The sequence below is a fragment of the Terrapene carolina genome, unplaced genomic scaffold (genome assembly GCF_002925995.2).
Source record: "Terrapene carolina triunguis isolate 2854851 unplaced genomic scaffold, T_m_triunguis-2.0 Scaffold96, whole genome shotgun sequence".
Classification (NCBI taxonomy): domain Eukaryota; kingdom Metazoa; phylum Chordata; order Testudines; family Emydidae; genus Terrapene; species Terrapene triunguis.
The window spans coordinates 27,683,650-27,700,513 of NW_020664447.1; the positions used below are offsets into that span (position 1 = coordinate 27,683,650).

Below are 16,864 nucleotides of genomic sequence, written 5' to 3' on the forward strand. Positions count from 1 at the left end.
AAGCTTCATTTGCTCTGAGGTTTATTTCAGAGCATATGGTTTATCCTCTGTCAGTGTGTTTGCCATTTATAGCATTTTCCTTAATGTAAAATCTAAGTAAACTGACTATTTTACGTGGTGAATTCTGAAATATAATAGTTAACAATTCTGTAGTGCCTTCAATCCTGAAAAATCTTTGTGTTTTAAGAAATACAAAATCACTGCACCTATAACTGAAACGCAGCTTGCCTCTAACAGTTCAGAGCAACGTTAGACAAAAAGTAGGGCAGGAACTGAAGAATTTGGTGTTGAGCTAAACTGATAGAATTAATTTAGGATGTAATTACTCAAACTGAAATTTAGCTATGACAACAGGATCATTAGTGACTACAAGTGATCAGGACCATCTCATCCAAAATACACCACCTCTACCAGCACTATGCTCCAAAAAACAGTGGAGACACTGGTTCAGTAAAGATTCAAAGAGAAGAGTACCACCTCTTGAATTATCAAAGCTATTCTGGGGCATCCAAAGCAGGCTGGTCCTTTGTGGGAGTTTGATATCTTAGTTCTGAGCCAGTATAACTGCATGTTAAAGAAATGTTCACAGTTCCCTTTTGTTTTGTACTGCAGCTGTGGTAAGTTAAAATAAAGGTAAAACTTCATGGGAAAGCCACTGATAAAAGTGCTACAGACACTGACACCTCAAAGCAGAAAAGCCTGCTCATATGCTAGGAATGATGATAAAGTATCATGACCCGGAATTTAAATGTAATATCCTATGTGCTCCATTCACAATCTTTTCATTTCCTTACACTTTCAGAGCCCTGTTGGCTGGAGGAGGCTTCTCCACATGGACCTATCGGCAAGGCTACGATGTCAGTATTCCTGTTTACAGCCCTCTGTCTGCAGAGGTGGAGCTGCCAGAGAGGGGACCAGGGTAAGCTGATCCTGGTGAATTGGACTGGTTGCATTCACTAACTTGTTAAATGTGTGGTGTTAGCATCGAGATATAACTTCAGACTTGCTTATAGTGCTGGGCAGGTTTGAAAGAAATGGTGATAACGGAAATGTTGTAGGTTTGTGTGTATAAATCCATGGTACGCTCACACCTTGAATACTGCGTGCAGGTGTGGTTGCCCCATCACAAAAAAGATATATTGGAAAAGGTTCAAAAAAGGGCAACAAAAATGATTAGGGGTATGGAACGGCTTCTGTATGAGGAGAGATGAATAAGACTGGCACTTTTCAGCTTGGAAAAGAGACGTCAACGGGAGATATGATAGAGGTCTATAAAATCATGACTGGTGTGGAGAAAGTAAATAAGGAAGTGTTATTAACTACTCCTCATAATACAAAACTAGGGGTCAACAAATGAAATTAATAGGCAGTAGGTTTAAAAAAACCCCAAAAGTATTTTTTCACACAACGCAGTGTCAACCTGTGGAACTCTTTGCCAGAGGATGTTGTGAAGGCCAAGACTATAACAGGATTAAAAAAAGAACTAGATAAATTCGTGGATGATAGGTCCATCAATGGCTATTAGCCAGGATGGGCAGGGATGGTGTCCCTAGCCTCTGTTTGCCAGAAGCTGGGAATGAGCAACAGGGAATGGATCACTTGAGGATTACCTGTTGTGTTCATTCCCTCTGGGGTACCTGGCATTGGCCACTGTCGGAAGACAGGATACTGGGCTAGATGGACCTTTGGTCTGACCCAGTATGGCCATTCTTATGTGTTGGGGAATGGTGGGGGGGATTGCTGTTAGAATATAGTCATGTTCCCTCACCGATAGCTGGCTGAGACTTATGTAGGTGATACATGGAATGAAGCATAGTGCCTTTTGGCTGGCCCCGCTCCAGAGATTGCAGTGGTGGTCATCTTCAAATGGGCATGTTTCTAGTGGAGTTGTGCTGGGATTCAAAATATATAATCATTGTTGATAAAATTTTCAGGCGACATGAAGACTGGAGAAATGGTAAATAATAAGGGTGGGGCAGTTATTCAGAGAAATATGGATTGCCTGGTAAACTGGGCCCACTCAAAAAAAAAAAAAATGTTTTCATACAGCCAAATGCGAGGTTATACATCTAGGAACAAAGAATGTATGCCATACATACAGAATGGGGGACTATATCTTGGAAAGCGGTGACTCTGAACAGGATTTAGTGGAAACAATTCAACATAAGCTTTCATTGCAATGCTATGGCAGAAAAGGAGGGGAAATGCAGCCTTGGGTGTGTAAAGGGGGAATAGTGAGTAGGAATAGGGAGGGATTTTACCTCTGTATATGGCATTGTTGAGACTGATCATTGGAATACAGTGTCCAATTCTGGTGGCCCACATTTTAAAAAGATGTTGAAAACTTGGTGAGGGTGCATAAAAGATGCAAATAATTAGAAGGCTAGAAAAAGTGACTTATCTAAAGAGCTCAATCTGTTTAGTAGATCAGCAAGAGAGTTGATTAGTATTTGGGTACTTTCATGAGGAGAAAATACTGGATACTAATGGCTCCTTATCTAGTGGAGAAAGGCATAACAAGAACCAATGGTTGGAAGTTAAAGCCAGACAGTTTAAAATTAGAAATAAAACACACATTTTTAAGTGAGGGCATTAACCTGTTGGAACAAACAACCAAGGAAAGTGATGGATTCTTCATCTCTTGATGTCTCCAAATTAAGACTGGTTGCCTTTTTGGAAGATATATTTTAGTCTAATACAAATTGGGCTAATTACAGGAGTAACTGGATGAAATCCTCTGGCCTGTAATATACAGAAGGTCAGACTAGATGATTTAACTGTCCTTTTTGGCCTAAAATCTATTAATCTATGATTTTTAAAAAAATATTGTGTTCATAATACCTTTTTATCTGAGCAGCCGAAAGCACTCGACAATGAGGCCTTACTTGCCTGTCACTATTCCTATTTAACAGATGAGTAAACTGAGGCAGTAAGCTTAAGTGACTTGTTCACATGTCACAGCAAAACCGATACGGAGCCATGAATATGACCCAGAAACTTTCAGTCCTTTGTGTGATGATCACTCCCTGTCAAAAGTTGTCCCTTCACATATGAAATATCTGCTACATAGTGCAGTGCTAACAATGTGTTAACACAGTGTTAACCTGTGTACCCTGGGTACTTGAGGCAGCACCCTAGTGGTTAAAGGGATGCTGTCAACTTCAGATCAGAAGTTTACCTTATATGTCAGTAATCTCTTCTGCTGATGATGTCAGTGTTTTTGCTTTGTCTTTTGAGGGCTGTAAACCTGAATTATTTTGAATTTCAGCATCTATGGTTTCTCTCTTTAGTACAGACTTCTTCATAGTTCATGTCCCACATGATCAGCCAGGTGGCATGGCTAGTTGCAGTGCATGAGAGAACAGATGTGTATCGGGAGCAAGTGCCTCAGTCACTGATTTAGTGAATATTTTGCAACCACCATGTATCATTGCACACTGATTATTGGCAGAGTTGGTGGGCTACAGCTTGGGTAGAGCGCCATCTGGTGGCCAATCATTGATGTAATTTTAAAAACAATTGGTCACCATGAGTTCTATTTTTCTTTTGTGGTGGGAGTGGGGAAAAAATGACAAAAGAGAGCTGGTCAAAATTCAATCGTAGGTCGGTAGATACAATTATATATCATTATTCTAAACTGTCAGGCTTGGTATATGTCAGGATTTTACATCCATTTATAGCAAGACTTGGATCACAGGGTTTTGGTGTCATGGGATGTTGACAGTGTTATGCCAGAATTTTTGGTCTTAAACCATTAAAGCATAAAAATGAACAACCTTGTGCAACTTCTGGCTGGCCATTGCCATTATTAGCACTTACCAACAGCTGTGCTGGCTTGTAAGGTAAATTTTATTTTTGTTTCCTTTAGAGAGCTGGATTTAGAATTTGTGATTTAGTTTCTTTATAGTTTAGTTGCCTAAAACAGAGTTATAAATTCAGTGATGCCAGGAGTAAATATTCCAGCAAGCCTCTGCGAGTTACAAAAATAGCATTACAAAGAAAAAAGTCCATGTAACTCAACTGTCTAATTGGAGCAGCCAAAACTGCTGGTGTGGAGATGGTAAGGAGGGTGGGTAGGGCAGAGTTCAGCTTTATAATGTGTGTGCTTCAGAGCTGTATATTTAATAAAAAAAAAAAAAAAAAAAAAGCCAGCCATCAAGTGAAGGGAAATTGGAATCTTAAATAGAGGCCTCATATTTCCTGAGTTTTCTTGGCAGCGTGTGTGTGTGTGTTTGTGTGTGGGGGGGCACATACTGTGTATCTGTGTATTTCCTTGCATCAGGCATAGTGGAGAAATTTTAGGACTGTGTTTTCGGTGCAGTGTGCTGTACTCCAGCATGAACGAGCTGCACAGCTTAAAGACATGAACAGCTAACTTGAGACTATATCCCTGCGTTTTGACCTGAGCTGTTAAAATACATTTTTGAATATGTTGATATTAAAATAAGTTATCTAGCACGTTAGCAATTTACATTATAAATATAAATTTGTTAATCTCAGCAGAGGTCAATGGCTGAATGGGGCTATGATGCTAAACTCAGACCTCTGTCCTATAAGTGGTCCTTCCAGGATAACACACAGGCACAAGGTTGAGTCAGTGAGGAGAACTTAGCTAACTACTGCCCTTACTGTATCTATTCTGTAGATCAACATAGGGTGCCAGGGCTGTCAGCACCTTTCATCCATATAAAATTAACTAAAATATCTACAAGCAGAAGAACGTAGCATCAGTCATCCAAAGTGTTCTGGGTGCTTTACAATAAAACACTAACATCATGTAAAATATAACCAAGTGAACACATACTGCAATAGTCTTGCATCAGAGGCTTTCTCAGTATGTTGCAAAGTTATTTTTGTTTCAGTTTATGAAACAGATGAAGAGTTGCCCATCTCAAGCTTTTGGGCACCCTTTTCAAGACTTAAAATTTACAATAATCTGTACGTCGCTTTGAGGAGCTTATCTCTACTTCTTGTTATCCATACAATAATAATTAGATCTGGCCAAATCTTAATTATGTGATATCAGTTAGTTAATAACTCCTTCCAACTCTCATCCTGTTCTGTCCCCAAACGTTGGAGGGAAAGAAGCTGAGTTTTGCGGTGTGTCCATCAGATAAGTAAATCTGGACTCTGCTGGGCCCAGATAGAAGGAAATGAGTTCCAGACTCTTTAGAGAGCAAACTCCTGGAAATGTCAGGTCACCTTGGTTCCACTTTTCAGTCCTCGTAGGTACTTCATCCTGTCATCCCAAATGGCTCTTCACCCGGAATACCGTTCTGACTTGGAGGCTCTTCAAGCTGAGAACGGAGAGTCTGTGCTGATCCTGGACAAGTGCACAAATCTGTCAGAGGGAGTTCCTTCTGTTCGTAAACGTTGTCACAAGAACCAGGTCTTTGATTACCCTCAGGTGCTTCAGGTAAGGCTGCTTAACCTGCATAGCCCCACAGACCCAATGATGCTTAACTTAGCAAAGCGTTTTTGTTTAGTTTAGATAGCACGCTTCCTTAATTTTCAGTGAAATTGCTGGAAGAATTTGAAAATGAAAAGTCTATTGCATTAAACAGTATCCTAAAAGTAAATTATATTCTAATTTACAGTTATCCTCATTGAACTCGAAGGACTAAAAGTGTGTTATGAACTTGAAGGGATATACAGGGATTAAAGGGGTATGCAGTTTAGTGTTTGAAAAACAATTCCACACAGTGCCCTGTGTACCCATGACAAACTGAGATAGAAGATTTGACAGCATGCAACTATGGAAACATCTAGGTGAAATGTATTTGATGGCCTTGGCCCAACTTCCAGAGGGCTTTTGATGTGTCAATGATATGAAAATAAAACCAGATAAGCTTTCTCAGACTTCTGTGTCTTCTGGCAAGCCCCCAATACAGAGTAGAAGTACTTTAGCATGCAGTGTGGTGAAGCCAGCTATACCTTTGGCCAGTTGGGGAATATTCCACTGCATTCCATCTCTGGCCACCAGCATGTAATCCATCATTGAACTTCAACAAATTATGATAAATTTGTTTTTCTGCTGTGCATTTGTTGTTTTTCCTCCAGTTCTGTTACATTTTGTAGGAAAGATGTTTAAAATTCCAAGTGGAGGAGGGTGAGAGGAAGGGAAGGGTTGTTCTGAGTTGTAAACCTTCATCCAGAAAAAAAAAAATTTCTCTTCACTTTGCTTCTTTAATGAAGACTGTATCATTCAAGGATAGCAGGAGAGGGGATAGATATATATATAATTTTTAACTCGAGAGCTGGCACATGCAGAGATTGTTAAAATAGTTTCCTTTGCAGAGCCCTGCATCTCCCTTTGGAATGTCTGGCTGATAACAGCAATGATATGAGGAGATATATTTATAGTAACTTTTGTCTAGACAGGAAAAATGGTTATCTGGGCAGATGAGCATGTGTGTCCACATCTGGGGCTCTTTTCTTATTCCCCCAGACCTACCCAAAGTCTTCCACCTGCTGCCCTGTGATCTATCGAGTAGGTGTTTAAAATGTGTTTTGCTCCTTTTTCCTCCATCCTCCCCAAAGCAGTCTGAGATTTGATCCCAGCACAACCTTTCCTGCACTCCCTTTACTGTTGCTTTTATTAAACAGACTCCTGGACTGCTGGATTGCTAATGCATCCTGTTTTACAATCTTCTCTTGGCTGAGATTTTAGGACTGCTCAGCAGTGTTCTGATATGAACATAGGTTTCACAGCTTTGTTGGGAAGCAAGTGAGGGGACAGCAAAGACTTTTAATTCCTAGTTCTCATATTTAACTTCCCCCTTCAGAAAGCAAATTGGATGCCCTGAATAGATAGTCTCATATGAATATTGTACCATTGTACAAGGCACTGGTGAGACCTCATCTGGAATACTGTGTGCATTTCTGGTCACCCATGTTCAAGAAAGATTACTTCAAACTGGAACAGGTGCAGAGGAGGACTACTAGGATCACAGAGGAATGGAGAACCTACCTTACAAGAGGAGTCTTAAGGAGCTTGGTTCGTTCAGCCTAACAAAATGGAGGCTGAAGGGAGATATGATTGCACTCTATAAATACAAGAGAGGGATGAACACCAGGGAGGGAGAGGAGTTACTGAAGTTAAGGATCAATGTTGACACAAGAACAAATGGATATAAGCTGGCAACCAACCAGTTCAAGCTCGAAATTAGACAAAGGTTTCTAACCATCAGAAGAGTGAAGTTCTGGACCAGCCTTGCAAGGCTAGTTGTGGGAGCAAAAAACAACTTGTTTCAAGACTGTGCTTGATAAGTTTATGGAGGGGATGGTATGATGAAGTTGCCTACAGTGGCTCATGGCCCATCCACGACAACTGTTAGCAAATATCTCCAATGGGAGAGATATGACACTAGATGGAGAAGGCTCTGAATTAATACAGAGAATTCTTTCCTATGTGTCTGGTGGGTGGGCCTTGCCCACATGCTCATGGTCTAACTGATTGGCATATTTGGTGTTGGAAAATAATTTCCCCCTAGGTCAGATTGACAGAGACCCTGGGTTTTTTGCCTTCCTCTGCAATGTGGGGCACAGGTCAACTGCTGGTTTGAATTAGAGTAAGTGGTGGACTCTCTGTAACTTGAAGCCTTTAATCAAGATTTGAGGACTTCAGTAGCTCAGCCCGAGGTTATGAGCCTATTACAGGAGTGGATGAGTGAGGTTCTGTGTCCTGTGATGTGCAAGAGGCCAGACTAGACGATCATGATGGTTTCTTCTGGCCTTAAAGTCTATATTCCTCCTCACATACTGTGTTCCTTCTCTTTTCTTGGGCTCTTGGATAATAGATTCACTAGATCCTTTCTTAATAAATAAATCTATAAACAATTTTTGAGTGACCTTTTTTGGTGCTGGAGAAAGCCAGACTGATAGCCCTGGGGAGCAAAGTCCTGTTAGTGCAGTACTAATACATCATCAGCAGCGCAAGCTTGACCAATGCTGCCTAGCCACTGTACCTCATCCCTGCCCTGCAAAGGCCACCTATAAGGTGAAAGAATATTTCGCCTTCATGTCCTACTTGGTTCTCAGTTTCTCTGCTTTTGTTGCCAACCAAGTTGTCAATGCCAATAGGAATGGTGGTTTCTGTGGATACTGTCTTCTGGAAACTGGATTGTAACTAGAAAACTCTTTGTACATAGGCCATAGAACAGACATCAGATAGTAACTTACTAACATCCTGAGCTAGCTTTGAACCAATGACCTAGAGATGAAAAATCTTTGACCCACTACAGTCCCTGAACCAGTTCCCTAGCGTTTAACAAACATCAGTTATTTTTGAACAGTGTTATATAGTACTTTTTTTTTTTTTCTTTCTAATGCATATATCAACACAGGGAAAATTGTTTCTCAGAGTGTCTCCACTGACATTCCAGAGCATTTATATATTGTATCAGTTGAATAATCATGATTAAGGCTTCAATTTTGTCATGGATATTTTTAGTAAAAGTCAGGGACAGGTCACGGGCAATAAACAAAAATTCACCGAAGCTGTGACCTGTCCCTGACTTTTACTAAAAACATCCCTGACAAAATGGGGAGGGAGGAGGGTTCCGCAACCTGCCCCGCTGCATACAGTAGCTGGGAATTGTGGCTCCCCGCCCCACCCAGTGGTTGGGAGCTGTGGGGGGATCCACCACTGCCCTGAAGGCCTGGGGGGGAACCCACTGCCGGCGGTGGCTGGGCTGCTGCGGTGCCCCAATATCATGGAGGTCTCTGGAAGTCATGGATTCCGTGACTTCTGTGACCTCCGTGACATAATCATAGCCTTAATCATGATCATAGTCAGCCATTAAGATGTTAAATTTGTAAAGGGTTTGGCATTCTTTTGTCTTTCCTGATGGATTAAACTTCTGACATGGGATCACTAAAACACAATATGGAAAAGCCCTGTTAGTTCATTCTGTCCTCATTTTTCACCTTACACCCAGTGGCCAGTGCAGAATAAAGTTGCACATTTATTTTGAGTCTGAATATCACTCAGAATGATGGCAGAGAGCAAACTTGAGTGCTGTTTTCCTTTAACCTCTGTGTTCAGAGGGGAATGAATATATAAATTATAGGGATGTAATATTTGTTCCTTTTTTCATCTTTGTTTGTGGTTGCTATTCACTGACAGGAAGCCACATTCTGCATCGTTCTGCGTGGTGCTCGCCTGGGACAAGCTGTGCTAAGTGATGTACTTCAGGCTGGCTGTGTCCCTATTGTTATTGCTGACTCCTATATTTTGCCTTTCTCTGAAGTTCTGGACTGGAAGAGGTTCGTATTTATTGGTTTGCACCCTCCATACCTGTGTAAGGTATGCATGCCACTTGGTGATGTGCAATAAATTCAAACCACTTGAAACCTCACAATCTAGAAGTGAAGGAACAGAATATGCAGGGGGCTGCATTGAGAATGCTGACAACAGGGCAGTTGAAGTCCACCCTATGGATGCATCCAAGCATAGGAAGTAATGGAACAGGAAAATGAGAGGAGACAAAACGAGGGTGGAGAGCAGCACAGACTGTCCAATTCTTGAGTCCTGTGGCACCTTTAATACTAACAGATGTATTGGAGCATAAGCCCACGAAAGCTTATGCTCCAATAAATCTGTTAGTCTTAAAGGTGCCACAAGACTCTCTGTTGCTTTTTACAGATCCAGACTAACACGGCTACCCCTCTGATACTTGTCCAATTCTTGGTATTGGATTTCCTGATTCTTGCAGCTCAGGATATTAATCTATAGAACAAAAATTATTGGTCTTTTCACACTTGTATTTGCACCCAAGCTGTTTAAATTTACTTCTAGTAGTTTACACCTCCCAAACCCCTGTGAGGGAAAGAAGTATCCCCATTTTACAGGTGTGAGTGACTGAGTCACGGCAGAGATTTTGTATGCATGCAAAATGCCCATTTTGTGTGCATACAAGTTTACATACTTAACACTCTTTTCCCCTAAATGATTTATTCAGAATTACACCAAGTCATTGACAGAGCTGGAATTAGAACACAGGAATTCTTGGCTCTCAGTCCATACTTAATTCATTAGACCACACTCCTCTATGTAGCCACTTGCAGCTGCTCTTCTGCAAATGCACCCTTCGGAGTTTTTGGGCATTTCCCTTAGGTTGAGCAGCTGGGGTCAAGAAGAAATTCCCCAATGATCTAGTATTGAATGAATAATTGCATTACAGGGGCTTATGCCTTCCTCTGAAACCTCTAGAGCGTAGCACGTTATGATACCAGTTTAGATGGACTATTGGTATGTTCTCATGTGGCATTTTTATACTTTTCCCCCCTCACTGTTTTGCATTTAGAGCTTCTGTTGTGATACCTGAAGAAAAGATGCCTGAAATGTACAGCATTCTGCAAAGCATTCCTCAGCGGCAGATTGAGGAGATGCAGAGACAGGTAAAATAGCCTGAATATAGCATTTAAATCTATACATGAGTTCATATGTGTCCACTGCCTGTGTATGTGTGTGAAGTGTGGTTGGGAGTAGAAGCATTCTGCATATTCTCATATTATTAAAGTTCAGTTCATTCAGCTCGCTGATTTTTTGCACTAAAAATACAATAACTGACATTTATAAAATGCTCAGAATACTTAAATACTGAATATGCAAAGATAATTTTTTGTCCATTTCTGGCACAACTAAATCTGCTGAAGAGCAGCTGTTTAACAGTACTACAGTGTAGTTTAGGTCAGGAATTTAAGAACACTGCATATGATTGCAATTGTAGAAGAACGCTTGAGTAGGCAGAATTTAGTTACCCACACTGGAATTTCTCTGGCATGTTATGTTAACATTCATGCTCTTGTGAAAGATGTTATGGGATCTTCAGTGCCCACAAGGGTCAGGGTCTCCCGAGCATGGACTGCGTAAATACTGTGAAAAGAAAAACTGAGGTCCAGACCACCTGTTCATTAAAGATCCCATGGTACTTTCCACAAGAGCAGGGGTGCTTACTTCAGTAGCTGGCCAAATTCCACTGTAAGTAATTTCATTTTACTTTGTTCTCCCTGCTTTCTCAACACACAATGATGATTTAAATTCCTGCAGAGTTCAATTTTATTCCCCTGCTCTTGCAAGTTAAGACAAGTTTCTGATAAAAGCATAGTGCAAATTTGTAGCTTCCTGCTCAACCATAGCTAAATTCATTGAAGTGAGAGATTCATGAATTCTGCTGACCCTACATATGTCCAGATCTATAAATATACTTGGAAATCTTTGGATGAAAGGTGGTAGTTAAAAGCAAAATGTTTTATGTACGTTAATTACACAAGCTCATCCCTGTAAGATAGATGTTATATGTGTTTTACAAGGGGAAAACAGAGTCATAGAGAGGTTGTGACTTATATAAGGTCATGGAATGAGTTGAGCTGAGACAGGAATATAATCAAGGAGTATTGACTCAGTTCCCAGTTCAGTCCAATAGATGATGCTGCCTGTTTGCCACAGATTGTTAGTGTCCATAATACCAGATACTTGCTCTGACCTTAGCATTCTCATGCAGGTGTGTGTGTGTCAGTGACTCAGCTGAGCAGATCAGTACAATTGTTGGCTGTAGGCAGATTGTGGTAAAGTGGCTGAGCATCTTGGAGAATTACATTTTGGAGGCATAGGGAAAGAAGGATATGTGCATTTCACAGATACTTTTATGTAAGGTATTTCTGTCACCCTTGTCATTGAGTGCCTCATAGTTATTGATATATTTATTCTTACACCACCACTGTGGGTAGAGAAGTACTGTTAGCCCTCTTTTACAGATGGAGAACTAAGGGACTTGTTTAAAGTCATATAGGATTTCTGTGGCAGAGCAGGAATTGAACCCAGGCCTCTGGAGTCCCAAGTTATAACCTTAGCCACAAAGCCATCTTTCCTCCCTGATGATATTTGTAAATATCAAGGAGAGGGAGAAAATGTTTAAGTGGTCCAAGAGGTATAAGTAGGAGTAAGGAGATGAAATTCAGAAATAGGAAATTTAAGATAAATATCAGAAAATATTCCTTATGGTGAGATTTTTAATATGTGGAATAGTCTCTCCAAGTAATAAAAGTCCCATTGTTCAACTCACTTATAACTACACAGTGCTGGAAGCTATACTATATGTAGGGCCTTACTAAATTCACGGCCGTGAAAAATGTGTCATGGACCATGAAATAAGCCCTCCCCCATGAAATCTAGCTATTGGAGGGGAGAGGGAGGAGCAGGGCTGGGGACACTCAAGCTGGGGTATCCTACTGTTCCCCAGGCTCCAGCTGCTAGTCCCCGGGCTGGGGAGGCACGGGACTTCCTCATCCCCTACACCGGGGTCGGCAACCTTTCAGAAGTGGTGTGCCAAGTCTTCATTTATTCACTCTAATTTAAGGTTTTGCATGCCAGTCATACATTTTAATGTTTTTAGAAGGTCTCTTTTTGTAAGTCTATAATATATAACCAAACTATTGTTGTATGTAAAGTAAATAAAGTTTTTAAAAAGTTTAAGAAGCTTCATTTAAAATTAAATTAAAATGCAGAGCCCCCCGGACCGGTGGCCAAGACCCGGGCAGTGTGAGTGCCACTGAAAATAATCTTGTGTGCCGCCTTCGGCACGCGTGCCATAGGTTGTCTACCCCTGCCCTACACAGTTGCTCTTGGGGGGAGATGAGACCCACCTCCGGGTACCTCCACCTGCTGCAGGAAGCTCCACAGCTGGGCTCACAGAAGTGAGGGTGACAATCCCGTGACCCCCTCTACAACAGCTTTGCAACACCCCCCAACTCCCACCCTCTTTTGGGTCTGTACCCCCCATGATTACAACACTGACATTTCAGATATAAACATCTGAAAATGTGAAATTGACTAACTTTCAAATCCTATGGTCATGAAATTGCCCTAACTATATGGATCCATTCTGCGTGTGCTGGTGCAAAGAATAGACTAGATAATTTAATCTTCCATTTCCTTCATGTCTAATTTCTATGACTAGTTTAACTTTCCTTGTATGCAGAACAGAAGCCTTTGTGCAAGTATCCCAGCAGAGGTTTCCATTCCCTTTATTCACGCCACTCCAGTTAACTACTATGGCTGTGTTATCTTTAGGTCAACTGCCAGAGATGTGTACATATTCACAACTCTAATAGGTGCTAAAAACAGCATCTATTAGTTGTGAATATGTACACGTGCCCCTATATACGTATGAAGTCTTTGCCAGGTGCTTTGAATTAAAATATATTTTTAAAAAAGCTCCTTACAATGTCTGAGCTGCCAATGTAGAATACTCCATATTCACCACAACCCTTATGCATTTTAGTACCCAGAACTTGTATGCTATCTCAAATTTTCTCCTTCCCCACCAAGTCAAGTTAGTGTTTGGTTGGAGAGGATCAGTGGCGTTTGATGTGGAGTTTTCTGGCATATAAATGGTCTGCACTAGCCATTTTTGTAAGTTCCAGAGTATCACTGACCATTTTAGAGCTTCTCTGATTCCTCATTCACACCAAACTACTCATACACTTTGATTCTTTTTCACATGTGGTGAATATTCTTGTGCATATTAGCTGGTGAAAATTCTGGAATAAAATTGGAGCAAGGTCTGTCAGCAGGCTCTCTGCCCACCTTCCTCTTGTCTTCTGAGGCTGGCTCTGTCTGCTGCAGGCTGAGGACACGTGCACAGGTTATCCATTCATTTGAAACTTTATCAGCCTTATTTATTGCTGAATTCCCAGTGCTAAGCATCTGTGAAGTCCTCTCTGTGATACCTGGTCTTGTGATATTTCCAGGACAGATATTCAGAAAATAATATCTAACATCTGATATGACATTGAATAGCAAAATAAAGGATTGATTCACAAAGTAAACCATCACCTGTCTCACAGCTGTCTGCATTCTGCTGTTCTGTCAGTTTCACAATGGGGTGATACATTTAGTTGGCCCTTGACATAGAGGTTAAAAATATACTTACCTTCTTCTGATGGGAATTATTCTGGAAAAAAAAAATCCTGAAACTTCTTGTCTAGTTGGAAAGTCCTCCTGCGACATCCAAGTGCCAACACCTTCACTCTGTAAACTCTCATCTTCTACTCTTTGCTGTTTGACTCCTTAAATTATATTCAGCACTTGTATGGCACTGTGCATGCATTAATTAATAAATGAAGATTAATCACAATTCAAGACTTCAGGGGCTGGTGAGGGAAAGGAGAGTTTCAGAATGTGATTGAGTCTTTGAGGTGTCAGGTGCTAAGAGATTCAAAGGCACAGTCAACTTGTGGGTAACATCTCAGCCCTGCTGCTTTACTAACACCTTGCCTGAGCTGGACCCTGACTAATAAGTATTTGTAGATGCTCCTCTGTAGATAAATTGAGGAGCTTGTTTACACTTTTTCCAGCTGTGAATTACACCTCTTTCCCCATTGCTTTCCACTGTGATGTGTGGCAGTGTTTGCTAGTATCTATCTGCTTAGCTGCTGTCTCTTATATGATGGTTACAGAATGCTTTTCTAATCTGTACTCTGCTTGTTCAGGGGCATTATTTTCCTACATTCTGTCTTTGCACTGTTTCAGAGGATTATTTGTCATTGTTTGCAGGTAAATTACTTTGCTCAACAGTATTTAACAATGTATGCTCTGTTTTCTTCTCCTACTATTCATTGCTTCACTTCTGAATAGAGTGACCAGATGTCCCGATTTTATACGGACAGTCCCGAATTTTGATTCTTTCTTATATAGGCTCCTATTACCCCCTGTCCCGATTTTTCGCATTTGCTGTCTGGTCACCCTACTTCTGAAGAATAACAGCACTTTCTTCACTATCTTGTGATGCTCATCTCTGTGAGGATGTGGCTCTGACCTGAAAGAGACTGACTGTAGCTAGCCTTAAGTGTCATCTATCACCTGTGAAACCTGTGGCCAGATTCCTGGTTAAAATGGGAGTGTTTAGTAGCTGGAACAGTGGAGTGGAATCATGACTATCCTCTGTTCTAATTCTGCCTCTTACACCCTAAAGCACTTTGACTGTGTTTAAATTGAGGCACAAAGAATGGAACTTGTCCAGTAGTAAAATGAGTATAACAATGTGGTGAGGCTTATTAATGCTTATAAAGTAGTTTGAAATCCTTGTATTAAAGTTGCTATGGAAATGATTGATTATTGTGCTCTTGGATCTAGGTATTTTCATACCAGCAGATAAGAGCTAGGGTTCTTTTTAACTCCTTTCCTCCATCACCCACAACTTTCATAAAATTCCACATATGGAGGTGATACCATGTGATAAAATGAATTTATCATTCACCTTTGAATAGCTCCTCTGCTCTGTCCACTAATCTGTTTCCTCCATAGCTAATTTTAATATTTCAAATAGGTTGATTTTTTAAAATGAAGGCGATCCCACAAAATGCCCTCCTTCGCCTCTTGTGTTGATTTAAAAAAAAAAAAAAATACACCTACTCCAGGCTCAGAATGAGCAAGACACAGTTCTGACAGTAATGTCATAATTTTATGTACAGAAGAAAAAAGTCTACTAGCTTCCCAATGCATTCCCACCACATTTGCTTCTAAGCCTGGAAGGGCCTGAGATATTGGACCTTAGAAGTGTGCCATTTTGTGGTGGTTTTTAAAATTTTTTTGGATGTTTTAATCATATTCCTGGGCTCTGTACAGTTGGACTTATGATCGCTTAGGTGCCAGATATTACAGTAGAGCAGTACAAAGAAAACAGCTTCATAGAAACTAACATTTTTCTAAAATATTGCTGTGAAATATCTGGCTCATACGGAATACATATTGCTGTGGTGTTGTGTAAAAGCTTTGTCCCTCTTTGGGGGTGACCTGAATAACACACACTGGCTTTTTTTTTATAAATAATACAGCTATCCTGATCTCATGCTGATAAAACCACACCATTGTGTAAAACATACACTATTAGATGCACACACACGATGAAAGAGCACCCCAGTTGTGCTAAATTCTAAACTATCTGTATGTACTATGCCAGTATAAAGCAGTTGCTCCTCAGATGCAGAAATCTTTGCCTTTAATGGGAAAGCACTGGAATTGAATCGTAGTATTTAAAATTTTATTTGGCTGTCTTCTCCATTTGTTAGCAGCTCTCTGTACAGCATCTTTCTGTGATTAACTCAGTGGAGTTCATATATCAAGATTACATTTTTTTCCCCTTCAAGTTGATATAGATTAAAAATCTCTTTGACAATAAGACTGTTGAAGGAAGTTTATTTGTGTTTAATTTTTCAAATTTTCTTGCTGGAATTACTTTGCCAAGTATCTGACGGGAAATCACGAAAGCCATTAAATAGAAATGTCTTAAATTTACAGCACACAAGAGCTTGTAAATAAACTTTTTCTTTTTTAGGTTTGGGCTGGGAGAAAATAGTTTGGTCGCTATGAGAATTAAATCATTGCTATCATGAGGAGGATAACATACAGACACATTAGCCCTTGTGTTGTTTTTCCAGGGCTGACGTGACTTGGCTTTTGTGATTTCAATACAACTTCATTTTGCAAAGCTGCTTTACCAGGACAGTATATGGTATAAATCAGGGAAAAGAGGCAGCAGTATTTAGTGGTTTAAGCGGGACTAAAAATCAGGAAACCTGAGTTGTATTCAATCTCCCTGCACTGCCACTGATTTGCTGTGAAACCTTGCCATGCTAGCCTTTGCTTTTTTTGTTCTGGCCTGCAAAATGTTTTGCCATCGGAGCCCCCAGCCCACCCAAACTCTGCATCCTGTGCCCCTCCCCAAAATTGAATCTTCATGTTCACACCCCACTCTGCATTGTTGTGAAAACATTTACAACCATATAACTGATGGGTAAGATCAGAAAACAGGAACTCTCCCCTCTGTTCAGGGATTCTCCATTTCTATATTATATATAT

At 40.5% G+C, this 16,864-nt stretch overlaps 1 protein-coding gene across 2 annotated transcripts in view; it reads left to right on the forward strand.

Annotated features, from left to right (window-relative positions):
- The window catches only part of EXT2 (exostosin glycosyltransferase 2), a 110,117-nt gene that overhangs the window by 10,444 nt on the left and 82,809 nt on the right, over nucleotides 1-16,864 (forward strand). For both annotated transcript variants that reach the window (XM_024214540.3, XM_024214549.3), the window contains exons 4-7: nucleotides 803-919; nucleotides 5,221-5,416; nucleotides 9,128-9,267; nucleotides 10,308-10,401. In XM_024214540.3, coding sequence (XP_024070308.1) covers nucleotides 803-919; nucleotides 5,221-5,416; nucleotides 9,128-9,267; nucleotides 10,308-10,401 — 547 coding nt within the window. The remainder of the gene's footprint in view (nucleotides 1-802; nucleotides 920-5,220; nucleotides 5,417-9,127; nucleotides 9,268-10,307; nucleotides 10,402-16,864) is intronic.